Source organism: Panthera tigris, chromosome D4 (assembly GCF_018350195.1).
Source record: "Panthera tigris isolate Pti1 chromosome D4, P.tigris_Pti1_mat1.1, whole genome shotgun sequence".
NCBI lineage: Eukaryota > Metazoa > Chordata > Mammalia > Carnivora > Felidae > Panthera > Panthera tigris.
In genome coordinates, this window is record NC_056672.1 from 24,690,637 (window position 1) to 24,707,047 (window position 16,411).

Below are 16,411 nucleotides of genomic sequence, written 5' to 3' on the forward strand. Positions count from 1 at the left end.
TTTTAGGAACTGCAAATGAGCATGCAAATTCCTAATCAACTGAACTAAAAAAGAATTTTAAAACTAAGATCTCCAAAACCACATGCTCAACATATACCAGTAAAGGAGGGCTTATGTTTCTTTTTTTTTTTTTTTAATTTTGAGAGAGAGTGTGCCTAAGTGGGGCAGGAGCAGAAAAGAGGGGGATAGAGAGAATCCCAAGTAGGCCTCATGCTCAGCAAGGAGCCCGATGTGGGACTCAATCTCACAACTGTGAGATCATGACATGAGCAAAATAGAGTCAGAAGCTTAACTGAATGAGCTACCCAGGTGCCTTACGATTTTAAAAATTCTGGCTGTATTTACAATAAAATCACATCTAATGGAAAGGCTAGGTTCTAAAATCAATTTAAGAGGCAAAAACTAGATGTGGTCAACATTGCTACTGAAAAATCCCCATAAAGTGAATGAGTCTTGGCCAACGTTTCCAAACTTTCTCTGAAAGCTTCTTTGAACTTTCTTTGAAAACTACTTTGTTAAACATGTATCCAGATTTTCACTTGCTGACTAGATATACTCAAACTCAAATATACAGTAAAACCTTGGATTGCAAGTAGCTTGCTCTAGGAGTATTCCACAAGACGAGCAAACATTTCTAATACATTTTAACTTGACAGGCAATGTCTTACAATATGAGTAGCACATGATCACAACTGAGCCAATGATATTCTCTCTCTCTCGCTCCCTCGCTGCAGGATTGTGAGTGATCGTCTCCTATGCTTGAATGCTGAGTCTCAGGTCACAGTCAGTGTTTGGGAGAAATCAATGATTTTTCAGAAGATTGGAAGGTGCCCACAACCGGCACCAGTGTATTTTTGTCACTTCAAAGCACCTACGGACAGTCCTTTGCTTTTCCATACAAGAATAAGCTTAGAAATGCTTTGCTTCATTCTAGGTCAGGCTGCCTGCAGATATAGACACTTTCCTCTGCTGCCTTATTGCCAGTTGTATCAAATACATTATATGACAAGAGTTTATTAATACTATACTGATGTCAGCATTGATGCCAAGCGTTTACAATGGTTCCCATGCAGAAAAAGGTTGAAAAGAAAGGCGTTAAGGAGGAGATGATAACAGTGAATGTTAAGAAGGAAATCATAGAGAAGTACAAATGAGGTACGCAAGTGGCTGAAATTGCAAGGTTTTATAAGAAGTCTACGTCTGTATCTTGTCTGCAGAGGAGGAGAAAAAGGTGGAGGAATCCCTCATTTCAAATGAAGACTAGGAAGATATATAAAATGTGGGAATCTGCAACATTTTGTAGAAAAGCACACCCAGGGATGCCTGGGTGGTTCAGTCAGTTAAGCGTTCAACTTCAGCTCAGGTCATGATCTCCCCGTTCATGGGTTCGATCCCTATGTTGGGCTCTGTGGTGACAGCTCTAAGCCTGGAGCCTACTTTGGATTTTGTGTCTCCCTCTCTCTGCCCCTTCCCCTACTCACGCTCTCTCACTCAAAAATAAATAAACATTAAAAAAAGAGAAGCACCGGGGCGCCTGGGTGGCTCAGTCGGTTAAGCGGCCGACTTCGGCTCAGGTCATGATCTCACGGTCTGTGAGTTCGAGCCCCACGTCGGGCTCTGTGCTAGTGGTGACAGCTCAGAGCCTGGAGCCTGTTTCAGATTCTGTGTCTCCCTCTCTGACCCTCCCCCATTCATGCTCTGTCTCTCCCTGTCTCAAAAATAAACGTTAAAAAAAAAAAAAAAAAAAAAAGAAAGAAAAGCAGCACCCAAATAAGGCAATGTCACATTGCCACAAAATCCTGAAAAGGAGGCAAAAGCAAGGATCATTTGATAGCTGCATGAAAAAAAGATTCCACTGAGCCAGGGGACAGTGATTCTGTTAGTGATAGTGAAAGTGGTCCTACACAACAACCCTCCTCTCTCTTGTCTCCCTCACACCAGCCACGGTAAGTACAGGTTAATTTGTTTATTTTTCTCTGTATTTTGTATTTTATTATATTATGGCATTGTAATCACTTATTTATATAAGTATTTTGGGTTGTGGAACGAATCATCTGAGCTTCCATTATTTCTTATGGGTAAATTCACTTTGATACACAAGTGCTTTGGTTACAAGCATGTCTCTAGAATGAATTATGCTCGCAAACCAAGGTTTTACTGTATTCTCAAACTTCTTATATGCAAACTTAACTCATTAGCTTTTTCATTTCCCTTCTGCCCTCACTCCATCCAGTGTAATTTGATCAGGCTTAAAACATTTGACACTGCCTGTTTACCTTTCTAGTTTATTATAATTCTGCTGGGGGTGGGGGTTGGTAATAATTCTTTTTTTCCTATTTTCTCATGTTGTTTCAGTTAGGTAGGTTATTTTCCACATCCCGGAATCTAAGAGTATTCTAACACAGTAAATAGTGAACCCGATGCGGGGCTCAAACTCATGAACTACAAGATCATGACCTGAACCAAAGCTGGACGTTCAACTGACTGAGCCACACAGGTGCCCCAGGTTTTTACGTTTTTAAATGGTTAAAGAAACAAAACTAGGGGCGCCTGGGTGCCTCAGTCGGTTTCGGTTAAGTGTCCGGCTTCAGCTCAGGTCATGATCTCAGTCTGTGAGTTCGAGCCCCGCGTCGGGCTCTGTGCTGACAGCTCAGAGCCTGGAGCCTGCTGTGGATTCTGTGTCTCCCTCTCTCTCTGCCCCTCCCCTGCTCATGCTCTGTCTCTCTCTGTCTCAAAAATGAATAAAAAACATTTAAAAAAAAGAAAAGAAAAGAAAGAAACAAAACTATTTTGTGAAATGCGAAAACTATATGTAATTCAAACTTCAGCATCCATCCACATTTTCTTAGAACACAATCACGCTCACTCATTTACAGTCTATGGCTGCTTGTGCACTGTAGACACTGAGTTGAGTAGTTGTGACAGGGCTGTGTGTGGCACACTCCTGCCGCTCCAGACTGCTGCTCAGTGCACCACAGACCACTATGACTCAGTTATGCCTCACACCACACATATTGCTGTACCATGTTATTATTTTATTTCTATTTTTTACTACCAGTACATACCAGTCACATAACAACTAGAAGAAAAAGGGAGAGCTGGACTACAAACATTGTGTTTTTAAGGCACAATGGAGCATGAATTATTTTATCAAATGAGATGGCAAAATACTGTATTTTTATGCAATGATACTAAAATACAATATACTCTAATGCTGCTAGACTAAGCACTTATCGCAGTATTCCCAACTTGGAGGCAAGCAACATTCAGAAAAATACAAAATTTAAAATGCAGTCCTCTCATCATAGCCAGATTTCTTTACGAAGTTAAAAAAGTGAAAAATAGGGGCGCCTGGGTGGCTCAGTCGGTTAAGCGTCCGACTTCAGCTCAGGTCACGATCTCGTGGTCCGTGAGTTCGAGCCCCGCGTCGGGCTCTGGGCTGATGGCCCAGAGCCTGGAGCCTGCTTCCGATTCTGTGTCTCCCTCTCTCTCTGCCCCTCCCCCATTCATACTCTGTGTCTCTCTCTGTCTCAAAAATAAATAAACGTTTAAAAAAAAAAAAAATTTAAAAAAAAAAGTGAAAAATAAGGCTACAACCAAGTTAAGTTTCCAAGTGGCTTGTTAGCCAAACAAGAAAAGCGGTGTATTAGTGGTAAGTGGCATGCTTAATGAAATCTTGATCGCAGCAGCCAAATAAATGTGTCCAGAAAAAATAAACTTGTTTAAATCTATTAGCCTTTCAAGGAGAACAGTTTCTCAAGAGTTAAGGACATGGGATTAATATGGGCTCAGCATCAATATTCAATTAAAAAACAATACAAATTAGGGGTGCCTGGGTGGCTTAGTCAGTTAAGTGTCCAACTCTTGATTTTGACTAAGGTCGTGATCCCGGGGGTTGTGGGATGGGCCCCAAGTCTGGTTCTGCACTGAGCGTGAAGCCTGCTTGGGATTCCCCCACACACCCCCCGCCCGACCCAGCCCTCTCTCCCAATCTGCACCCTACCCTCTCAAACACATGTGCACTCTCTCTCAAAAAAATAAACAAACATTAAAAAAACAACAGAGTCAAAAAAATACTAATTCAATACAACCTGAAATAGAATCAGCTAAGATGTGTATATCTGATGATAAAAACACATGGAGGATTGAAAGGATTAGACAGATACAAAAAGCTTATAAAAATATAAGTTATTTAGAAACTATGGTTATTCATGGTCTCATTCATCAGCAGGCACTCTGGAAAGTATTTTAAACTACGATGTTATTCAAGCAGTAGGAGTATAAATGGTGAACACCATTTCACTCTTGTGAACTGTGTGCTCTAGTTAATTCCATGAATTTTTATCAGAAATATCCCAACTTGCCCAACCACAAAGCAGCAGTTTGATGGCTTGGCAGAGGTATGGTTTTTGTTTTTTAAGAGGTAAAATTCTACTGCAATTTTTTTTTTTTTTTTAACCCAAGGCTAAGATTGAAATTCTGAACCACTTAACCACTATTCCCAAACACTGAATGACTTGGGAGATTACCTTTTGCTAGAGAGTTGGTAATGTTTCCCAATGAATCCAACTCAAAATTACAAGGCAAACAGCATGGAAACATGTGAAACTCATACTGTGGTAAAGTCATTTTGACAATAACAGAAATTGTTGAAATGACAAGCAATGCTTTATACATTCTCTTGCTGTCAGAAATTAAAACAAGATCTCTATTCCCACCAATTTGCAGTAGATATGTTCTTAGTTCACACTACTGTTACCGCATTTTTTTTTTTTTTACCTCAGTGCAAGTGCAAGGAAAATTTCCACATTTCAAAATTCATTTAACTGTTTGATTAAGGTCCTACCACCTAACCTTCAATTGGAAGTGATTAATCTGCAGTAGTATGTTGAAAGGAAAGAAGAACCTAACAGAATCCTATAAATGCTTCCAACTGATGACTAGGCTATTAAAACCATATACTTCTGGAATAAATAACATCTCATTACATATCACATTATTAATAGATGAATATACGATTTGGCTTTGACAACAGGAAACAATGAACATCAATTAAGCAAAATGTCATCCCTAAAAAAGAATTCCATTCCTATCATTAGTAAATACATATGAAAAAGTACTACACTCAATTATTACGTTTTTATTATTGTAATGTATTTTCTCTCATATATAATATTCTCAACTTTGTTCTTGGCCCACAAGGCGTAAAGAATTACCTGGCCTTTTGTAGGAAAAATGTGCCGACTCCTGCTCTAAGATTTCCTCACCTTCTAGAATAAGTCCTTGTAGAGTAAGTGTTGAAATCAGAGGACCACCCACTTCTCCCAAAACCATCTTATGAGAATATAAAAACATAAAACCGACTCTGGAAATCTTCAGTAACCCTTCCCACTATAACACACAAGTGTTATACTAATCATTACATATTTAAAGCTTCCATTTAAAAGCTTGCAACATGAAAAGATAACTCCTAAAAACTACTTGTCACACACACACACACACACACACACACACACACACACACACACACACGGAAGCACAAAGAAGAACAGTATAAGAAATGCTTTCATTATTCACATAAGTGAGGACAACAAAGAAAAAAAGTGTGAGCTGTTAGGAGCCTACCTCCTACTCCAGGCCCCAAATTTGGTGCAGATGAACTTTGCCCAGCAGTGCCACCGGCAGCACTGCTACCAGTGCCCCCCACAGCGCTGTTGGTGCCACTGGAAGCAGATGAACTCTGGGAAGCCTGTGGAGCCCATGGATTGGGTAATGGATCTCTATTTTCTGTACGAGAAGGCTGACTACCTTCACCTGAGGATGTATTGCTCACTAGGGAAGCAAATGGATTACCACCAAACTGTAACAAAAGACACAAAAATCATGAAGAATAAGGTTTTGTTTTAAATAACAGACATGGAACTCTTTTTTAATGAAAATCATATTCCCCATATAAAAGTACCCTTCAATCACACACATATCTGTGTTAAAACAGGAGCTCCCCTTGTGCCCAAGCCTTCGGGCCACTGTTATCATCACCTGCTCTTGTGCAGCACTCAGCATTGGTTCCTGAATATCCGTGTACATGCGCCGTAAAGCATTGTATCCCCCTGGGATGCTTTCTAGGTTGCTCAAGGCTCGGTCCTGGTTTCTCATCATTTCTTGCATCATTGCTGGATTCCTGGCGAGTTCCAATGTCTAAGAAAAAGATATCCGTATAAAAAGGCACCCAAAATACACATCAATTAATTTAGCTGTTAGCGACCACAGCTGATATTTACAAGTTTTCTAATTCCATGAATTAGCAGTTTTCAATATTTAACTCAGAAAATTATTTTAAATAATTCCTGTTGGAGTTCACCTCAATGTAACATTCAAATAACATCAAGAAAGAAGCACTCTGTTATTAAGTGAATGCCTATCTCCTGAATCAGATTTTTTTTCTTTTTTAAATCTGCAAAATAATTATTTACAGTGGTCTTTAAAATATAGCAGAAAATGCAAAGTTCAAACAGTCCAAGTTAGCGCATTGTTGAGTTTTCCTGAATATTGGGATTTCTTTTTGCAGCTTAGCCATCTATAAAAGGCAAGCTCCTTAAGCATACAAAATTAAATAAGAAGTAAGTACATAATTCTTTAGCTAAATGAACTGAAGTAACTTTCCACATACTTGTCTCATAATATCTGGATTATTCAGCATATGACTAATTTCTGGATTTCTCTGTATCAACTGCTGCATTTGCGGATTGGCCATAATTAACTGCCTCATCAGGTCAGGATTTGACAGCATGCTCTGGACAAAGGGATTCTCCATAATCTGGACCATCATTTCAGGATTGGACATAAGTTGCCGCTGCATCTGGCTTTGTAGTTCAGAGAAGTTAGTAGTATTCAGACCCAAGCTACTCAGACCTGCAAGCCCTCCAAGGCCACCTAAGATAAAAAGAAAAAGACACATAAGTGAAACCCAGAAATTTTATCATTAACATGATTGTGCTAAAATATGAAAATGCAAAACTGACTCAGTCCATAACAGAAAACCATTTTAAAGCAAAGAGAATTCCTATTACTTTCATAAATACGTGTTTGATTTCTGTAATTAAAATTAGCCAGAAATTTATTCACTTTGATATTTAAGTTGAAATGATACAACTAAAATATGAATTTCCTCTGTATGGTATAACACATTTTTGGTCTTTATCCCAGATTCCTGGCACAGAGATCCTAAATGCCTTAGAATTTCCAGAGTGAAGGGAGAGTCTTGTTACATATTATAAGCCCCTTTAGATCACACACCATTTATGCTAAATAACATTTAGGGTGGGGCACTTAGCCTCAGAATGGGTGGTCGCCAGAAAGACCAAGTTACAGAAGAGTTGATACAGTTGATACTTCCAGACCCACCCACCAACCTCCAGGAAGGAGAGGAAAAAGGGATAGATTAAAGGCTGAGTTCTGTAAAAACTCTTTACTGAGTAATGAGATTCAGAGAACTTCCATGTCGGTGAACACTTCTAGGTGCTATTAGGGTGATATGACCAGACCTCCCCAACTCTCCCACACCCCCATACTTTGCCCTATGCTTCTCTTCCATTGTTTATTTCTGAAGTGTACCCTTTATAATAAACTAGTAAACATAAGTAGTGTCTTCCTGAGTTTTGTGAGCCATTTTAGCAATTATCAAACCTGGAGGGGAACTGTGAGACTCCCCAATTTATAGCTTGCAGGTCAGATCAACAGGTGGTCCAGACCTAGACTGGTATCTGAAGCAGAGGCAGTCTTGGACTAAGTCCTTTAAATCTGTGGGATCTGACACTAGCTCCAGGTAGTTACCATCAGAACTAAGCTGCTAGACACCCAGATGGTATTAGAGAATTGGCTGGTGTCAGAGAAACACCCTCGAATATGCCCTACTAAAGAAGAGATGAAAAATATGTACCGAGTTATACTTCTAAATGACCTCTTTCCAGAAAACTGGTTTAAGTTTAACAAGTAAACCTATAAACCACCTATAAACTCTGGTTAGAACAGAGCTGTTGCCAATCAAGGAGAGAAAAGGCCAGGACATACAATGGAAACAGATGTCTCTTTAGAGGAATTAAGACATGGAGAAACCTAATAGATCCAAGAAGATGACTGAGTGCTTATCATAAAATGCTAACTTTGTAAAATTATATAACCTACCAAATGCATTCATTCAAGGAAGTCAAACAGGGAATAACTGCATGGGGTGGGATAGAAGAAGAGGTATGGAAAGAGATTTAGTGGGGGACAGGCAGTAGTTTGAGAGGCAAAATAAGAGTTTCTGCATTTGTTTTCTTTTGTTTTCTGAGGAAACACAGACTAACGTACTTAGAGAACATCAGGTAATATCGAAGAGGAGGGTTGAACACAAGACGTGGAGTTCAGAAGCGCTGAAGGTCTTGACTTAAGAGTCACCAAGACACAGGAGGATAATGTCACTTGGGTAAAATAAGCAGAGTAAGAGAAGACAAGACAGAACTCTGGAGAACAATAGCGACCAGGAAAAAAAAAAAGACCCACAAATGAGACAGAAAAAAACCGTCAGAAAATTAACCAGGGAAAAACAGTATCAGGAGTTAAAGGAAATTTCAAGAAGAGACTGGTAAGCTTTAAAAGACTAAATTAAAACAAAACTATGTCACTAAATTTGGCAAGCTAAGTAGTCAATGGTGACCTTATCAAAGGAATTTTCAGTAAATTGATGCGGGAAAAAATAGAGCACAGCAAACTTAGTGAAAAGGAAATACACACAAAACAGAAAATGCCTCTTCCAAAGATGGCTAAGAAGGAAAGCTAAGGAAAGGGCAGTGGTGGCATTCTGTAGCATTTACATCCAAGATAGACCTTGGTGAGAACAGGCACCAAAAACAGGCTAACCTATGATATAGGCTAAATGGAATAACTGATGGAAGAAAAGCAACTGAGATAGGAGGAGTAAGAATGAGAATGGAAATGAAGGAAATGGGGAGATATATGGCCTCAAATTAACTAAAAGCTGGTCTGGGCTTCAATTTCTTTGCCTTTAAAATGAGGAAAGAGGAGAGAGATTTACCTCAACAATACCTTTCATGACTCTAAACATGTAATCATTTCAACCTAATCTCTCTAGAATTGTTCATGTCAATAATTTTGCCATCTAAAACATACCAAAAGAAGACACATTCAACCTATGATCATTTTTAGAAAACAAGAGCAGCAAAAATGTAAAAGTTAAGAAAAAAAAGAAAGGCAAATGTGAATCCCTGCCATGCCCTAAAATGTTTCCAACATAGTTGGCAAAAAACTGAATTATTAAGAAACTTTTTCTGGGTGAAGCAAAGGTATAATCCTTGATAGGTAAAAACTGTATATATTTTTTTAAATGTCATTTCAATTTTTTTTTTTAATTTTTTTTTTTTTTTTTTAACATTTATTTATTTTTGAGACAGAGAGAGACAGAGCATGAATGGGGGAGGGTCAGAGAGAGGGAGACACAGAATCTGAAATAGGCTCCAGGCTCTGAGCTTTCAGCACAGAGCCTGATGCGGGGCTTGAACCCACGGACTGTGAGATCATGACCTGAGCCGAAGTCGGCCGCTTAAACGACTGAGCCACCCAGGCGCCCCTAAATGTCATTTCAAAGTACTATTGTATTTATCATACAACTTAAGAACTGAAAGAAGCATCGTGCCATTTATCTATCTAGTTCAACGTCTGTTAGTTTCTAATACTTGTTTTTCCCCAACAAAACCTTCCACAGAACCTCAGTATAAAACTAATGTAAGAAAAGTGGTTTTGGGGGCACCTGGGTGGCTCAGTTGGTTAAGCAACCAACTACTGATTTCAGCTCAGGTCATGATCTCACAGTTTGGGAGACTGAATCCCATGTTGGGCTCTGCACTGATAGCAGCAGGGCCCCTTTGGGATTCTTTTTCTCCTTCTCTCTCTCTGCCCCACCCCCTGCTTGCACGCTCTCAATAAGTAAGTTAGTAAGTAAGTAAATAAGTAAGTAAATAAGTAAGTAAGGGGGCCTGGGTGGCTCAGTCAGTCAAGTGTCTGCCTTGAGCTCAAGTCATGATCTCACAGTTCATGGGTTCAAGCCCTGCAGAAAGCTCTCTGATCTCTGAGCAGAACCTGCTTTGGCTCCTCTGTCCCCCCTCTCTCTGCCCCTCTTCTGTGAACGCTCCCTCTCTCTCAAAAATAAAATAAAAATAAATAAACATTAAAAAGAACAAAAGGGAAAGGGAAAATGGGAGAAGAGAAGAGAAGAGAAGAGAAGAGAAGAGAAGAGAAGAGAAGAGAGAAAGAAAGAAAGAAAGAAAGAAAGAAAGAAAGAAAGAAAGAAAGAAAGGGTTTTGGCTGATGCAGGAGCTCCTTAGCCAACCCACTTACTCCCAGGCCCCAGCCCTCCTCTGTGTGTTCAAGACACAGATGCAGTCTGAGTCCTTCACTTTACAAATAAGAAAATTATATTCAGCGGGTTAGCTTATGATCAACAATTAGCTAATCTTCCTCAGATTCAACTATGTGGCAGATCAGGTACACATATACTACATCGCTTTCATTATTTAAAAAAAAATGCCACTTATTTACCATTTGTTAAATGCAAACGTAAGCTATCCAAGCGTATCTGTATTCCTAACTACTTCTTTAATACCCACAATTAAAGAAGTAAGTTATAGAAGTTATCGTCATTGTTGTGGAAATGATTTAATGTTTCATTCTATTTTATCCAAAATTACCCTTGGTGAAAAGGAGTTTTTTTCCCCTATCCCTATAAAATAACTAAAGACACTTACCTAAACCAAAAGGGTTGCTAGTGGCAGAACCAGATGTGGAGTTAGTTGTAGGAGCTGATGACGTGGTAACATTGCTTCCACTGGTATTTGTTTGTTGAGCTGAATGATCCTGAGGCCTAGGAAAAGTAATCATATCATGGTGTATACAGTGGAGCTAATTATTTTTAAAAGAATCTCTGAAATTCCAGAATTCTCAGAAATAAAAGTGTAAGTTTTCAGACCAACTCAAATTACAAGGTAAATACCCTGAGATAACAGCATTAAGAACTATAATGAAACATAGTAAAACCTAATACAATTTAAACTACCCTTCAACTGTCCCTCCTCCTCCAGTATATGCACCTAAGTATTTCATTACTTTCAATCATGATAATGTAAGATATGGAGATAGGTCACCTCACAGAAGAGAAATCAACGACCAGTCACACCACAAAGCTTGACTACATAAGCACCTTTTTAAAGTTTATTTATTTATTTTGAGAGAGAGAGACAGACAGCCAGCACGGGGAGGGGAGAGGCGGGGGGCAGAGAAAGACTATCCCAAGCAGGCTCTGCCCTGTCAGCCCGATGAACCTCAAAGTCATGACCTGAGCTGAAGCCAAGAGCCGGATGCTTAACCTACTGAGCCACCCAGACACCCCCATAAGCAACTTTTTATGTACCACCTTCTAAGTTCTTGAGGAGGTGAGGGGAGGGGCAGTTCTACTCAGCCTCTTGAAATTGTTAAAAGAAATAAAGAGACCTCACCAACAACAGGCTGAAAAATCAATACCAGTAATAACTTGTATGGATATAATTACTTAATATTATCTTCAGGTAAAAAAATAAAGATACTTTATAGGAAACCTCTTCCATGTGATACCAGAGTCCTGAATCTCACTCACTGCTTCTTTCATTGATTCTAAGATGTACATTTTTTTCATTATAACGCTTCTGAAATCAAAATCTGCCCTACAATTGCTGACAACCAGTCATCAATTGCCATGCCTGCACATATGTATTCTGTAGGACTTCAAATGAATGATTATACCAGACATGCTGTATTTAATACCACATAAAGTGTCTTCAGAAAGATTTCACCATTAAATGGTACTAGTGAAGTTACTGTGTACACAGAAAAGCCTAGAAACAGGAAAAGAAGGAATGAATTTTGTATCAGTGAAGCAAATATTTGCTATGGGGGGGTGGGGGGTAGAAATCTAGCATAAAAATTTGCAGAATGGGCATCAGTAGTTTGGAAGAAATTCCTGGAGAAAATACTGTAGCCATCTTTTATGAAATGCTGTACCACAAACTCCACACAGTACAGTTTCATCACACGTGCAAAAACCTGAATGCTTATGAAGTCAAAATGTGATTCAAAAGAATCACTCAATGTGATAGTGTTAGGAAGAATTTAACCAATTTATCTCACGTATATTTTTTCAGTATGTACGCAGAAGAGTGATATTGATAAACTACCATATCCAAAAATAAGTCTAAAAGAGCTCCTTCACTAAATATAAAAATTTCAAGTGAAAAGAAAATCCAACAGATTGATTTTGGCAGTATTTTTTCTTAGTGATACACAGTAAAAAGGTCTCTTAAAAACTGATAGTGAAATATGGCTACTCATTTGTGGTTTGCCAAGGAGATGAGACACCCCTGAACTTGTCCAAAAATCTCCCTTAGAACAAAAAGCATAGCTAAAAACATAATTTGTTCTGTAATTCAAATAATTTAAATATGACTGAATACTGAGGAAGTTCCTAAAGTATCAAATGTGTAAGCATCAGCATTATTGAATCACATTCATTTTTTCTTTAATTTGTTACCAATAGCAGCAAATAAATGAATTTTAAACTATTTGAATAGTAATGGCAGAGAAAGCCATTTAAAGACTGGCTATTTTTTAAAAAGAAATACAACTGATTCTTGAACAACACGGGTCTGAACTATATAGATCTTATTATACTTGGGTTTTTTCCAATAAAGGCAATACAGTATTATAAATGTATTTTTTTTCTCTAGCTTATAGTATAGTATGAAAGAAGTATATAACACGTATAACATACAAAACATGTGTTAATCAACTGCTGATGTTACCAGGAAGGCTTCCAGTAAGCTATTAAAGTTTTGGGGGAGTCAAAAAGTATACTCTGATTTTTGACTGCTTAAGAGTTGCTGGCCCTAACACCTGCATTATTCAAGGGTTAACTGTATAAACATTTTTTCACAGTTTAAAGCTCTGTGTCTTCTAAAAACATACCTGTTTTGCGTTTTGATGACAAGGTGAACAGTAAGACCATCGTGAATTCCATGCTGACTCAAAGTATCTTGATCTTTTAAAATTTTTCCAGCAAATATCAACACAAGTTGGTCAGTATGTGATTTGAAACGTTTAGAGATTTCTTCCTTGAACTAAGTAAGATAAAAAAACAAAGTGAATATTATTACAGGTGTTTGCATAGCACCACCCAGTCTAGTAACTACTGGTACCTCAAAAAGGCCCCTACTACAGATATGGCAGTAATTCAAATGATACACAGATACATCTTTTCTCTGTCAGTATCTTGATCCTAGTGGGAAATGAGTATTAACATTTCACTCACCTCTAACACCAAGGTTCTACTGTAAGTACACATATCCTATACTGAACTTTCTGCTAAGTCCTAACAGTTCATTTCTTCCCAATATCCTTGTTCTCTCTGTATCAGTGGTACTAAATGTAGTTCAAGTCACACATAGCTGTTACCCAGTTTACAATAATCTATGCCTCAAATGTCCATCTCCAGTCCTGCTCCTTTCTAGTTGAATACATATAGAGCCACCGTCATATTCTTGGCATTCCATACTTACTTTCTTCCCCAACTTTTTCATTCAACATTTATTAACAAGAAGTATTATCCACACACACACACACACAAAGTATTATCCATATGCAAAGATACAGAGCAAAAGTCTTTCCCTGAACGAAAACCGTTCCATAGCGTTAGTCAAATAAACCACAAAGTACAGAGAGAAAGGAAGCACAAGGGCAGTTAAAGAAAGCTTTCCAATGAATAAAGAGATTTGGAAGTAGCCAAGAAAACCTGAAGAAAGGATTTCCAGGGACAAGAATAACATGCAAACACAGAAAAAAGATCTTCATACCATAAAAAAACACCCTTATTTATTCTGTTAGATCAGTGTTTTCTCATATTTTTATAAAAATCACCTGTGTGCTTAGGCTTTACTCCATTGTCCAAATCAGGACATGTGAGTAGGCCAAGGAATTTACATGAACAGACTACCTCAGGGAATCACTCCAAATTTGGAAAAGAATTACATTTTAAACCACTCTACCCCAATACCCTACAAAAGTGGGTCTCAACAGATGATGGCACTATCACCAAGGGAAGTTTTAGAAATATAAGGGGTATTTTTGGTTGTCATGAGTGGGACGATGCATTAAATAACTTTTTTAAATGTTCTATTTATTTTTGAGAGAGAGAGAGCATGAGCAGAGGAGAGGCAGAGAGAGGGGAGACAAGAGAATCCGAAGCTGACTCTGCGCGGACAGCACAGAGCCAGACGTGGGACTCAAACTCATAAGCCATGGTGAGATCATGACCTGAGCCAAAGTCGGCCACTCAACCAACTGAGCCACCCAGGCACCCCCATGTTAGATAATTTCTGAGATTTTATAAGATCTTGCAGAAGGCAGGGAAGGGAAAGCGTACAGGGATATAAATAAAACAAGATAGGCTGTATGTCCATCATTGTTGAAAATGAGAAGTTCGTATCACACTCTACCTTTGCGTATGAATGAAATTTTCCATAATCAAGTTACAACATTCAGTGTAAGCAACTGTTGTTTTTTTTTTTTAATTCATAAAGATAATGCAAAATTATGCTGCAGTAAATATTTTGGAGCTTTTCCATCTGAACTCTCCTTCATTTGAAAATATATGACCTTTAATCCTTTTATCTACAATAAGCAATTTCCAAATTACTAAAAAATCTTTGTTAAAACACCATATCAATAATTCGGCCAATCAACAATTTAACCATTCTCCTATTACTGACATCTCATTTCTCCCTTTGGTAGCTACTAGAAATAATAACAATACAATGAGCAGAACATGTGGTTTTCTAAGGACTGAATAAAAATGTACATAAAATGCAAGTATCAGGCACACTGACAGGGGTCAATAAATAGTAGCTACTACTGCTCTAGCTTTTTTAATCCTCAATAACTCTGAGATAGATGGTTTTTAATCCTATTTCAGATACTGAAACAAGGAGAGGTTAAGGTTCTAATATGGCCCTCTCCTCTCATGCATGACTTGGCTAATTAACTGCCAGGTTAGGATTCAAACCTAAGTCTGACTTCAAGGACCAATCTACCCAGCTAAACAATAATCTATTTTATATGTAAAATGAGATTAATTTAGACTTGTGTTTCTTAACCTTGAAGAAAGTCTTACCTTTTCAGAATCTTTAATATCCTTCCAATGTCATTCTGAAAGTTTGTCTAACCTATAATTATATAGCATTTTAGCATATTTTAGGATTTGAAGATAAGGTGCCAGACTAAAAAAATACATCTATATTTACATTCTGTCAAATCCCCACTAAAATAGTAAAGGATTTTCCAATGCTTTAAGGAGGTATAACTCACATAGCATACAATTTGCCCATTTAAGGTGTACAGTTCAGTGGTTTTTTTTTTTTTTTCAACTTTTTTTTTTTTATTGATTTTTGGGACAGAGAGAGAGACAGAGCATGAACGGGGGAGGGGCAGAGAGAGAGGGAGACACAGAATTGGAAACAGGCTCCAGGCTCCGAGCCATCAGCCCAGAGCCTGACGCGGGGCTCGAACTCACGGACCGCGAGATCGTGACCTGGCTGAAGTCGGACGCTTAACCGACTGCGCCACCCAGGCGCCCCAGCAGTGGTTTTGAGTATATTTACAGATATGTGCAATCATCACACAATTTTAGAACATTTTCATCTTCTCTAAAAGAAACCAGTACCCTTTAGGTATCACCTCTCTATTCCCTCATCACTGCAACCCTTAGGAAACCACTAATCTACTTTCTATAGATTATTCTTGACATTTCACATAAATGCAATTATAGAATATGTGGTCTTTGTAACTGGCTTCTTTTACCTAGCATAATGTTTTCAAGGTTCATTCATGTTGTAGCATGTATCAATATTTCATTACTTTTTACAGCCAAATAATATTCCATTGTATGGATATATGACGTTTTGTTTATTCATTCATCAAATGATGGGCATTTGAGTTGTTTCCACCTTTGGGCTCTTATAAAATAACGCTGCTATGAACATTTATATACAAGTTTTTGTGTGGACATAGGTTTGCATTTCTCTTGAGTATATACCTAGATGTAGCATTACCAGGTCATATGGTAACTCTTTGTCTTAACCATTTGAGGAACCACCAGAGTGTTATCCTAAGTGGCTGTGCCATTGTACATTCCCACCAGTAGTGTATAAGGATTCAATCTCTCCACATCCTCACCAATATTTATTACCTGACTTTTTAATTATAGCCATCCTGGTGGTGTTGATTGGCACTCTCCTGATAGCTAATGACAATGAATATCTGTTCATGTGCTTAC

At 38.2% G+C, this 16,411-nt stretch overlaps 1 protein-coding gene across 4 annotated transcripts in view; it reads right to left on the bottom strand.

Annotated features, from left to right (window-relative positions):
* The window catches only part of UBQLN1 (ubiquilin 1), a 76,671-nt gene that overhangs the window by 39,533 nt on the left and 20,727 nt on the right, over window positions 1-16,411 (bottom strand). For all 4 annotated transcript variants that reach the window (XM_042965246.1, XM_042965244.1, XM_042965245.1 and 1 more), the window contains exons 2-6: window positions 13,051-13,202; window positions 10,803-10,918; window positions 6,671-6,933; window positions 6,040-6,198; window positions 5,626-5,860 (exon numbers count right to left, since the gene is read on the bottom strand). In XM_042965246.1, coding sequence (XP_042821180.1) covers window positions 5,626-5,860; window positions 6,040-6,198; window positions 6,671-6,933; window positions 10,803-10,918; window positions 13,051-13,202 — 925 coding nt within the window. The remainder of the gene's footprint in view (window positions 1-5,625; window positions 5,861-6,039; window positions 6,199-6,670; window positions 6,934-10,802; window positions 10,919-13,050; window positions 13,203-16,411) is intronic.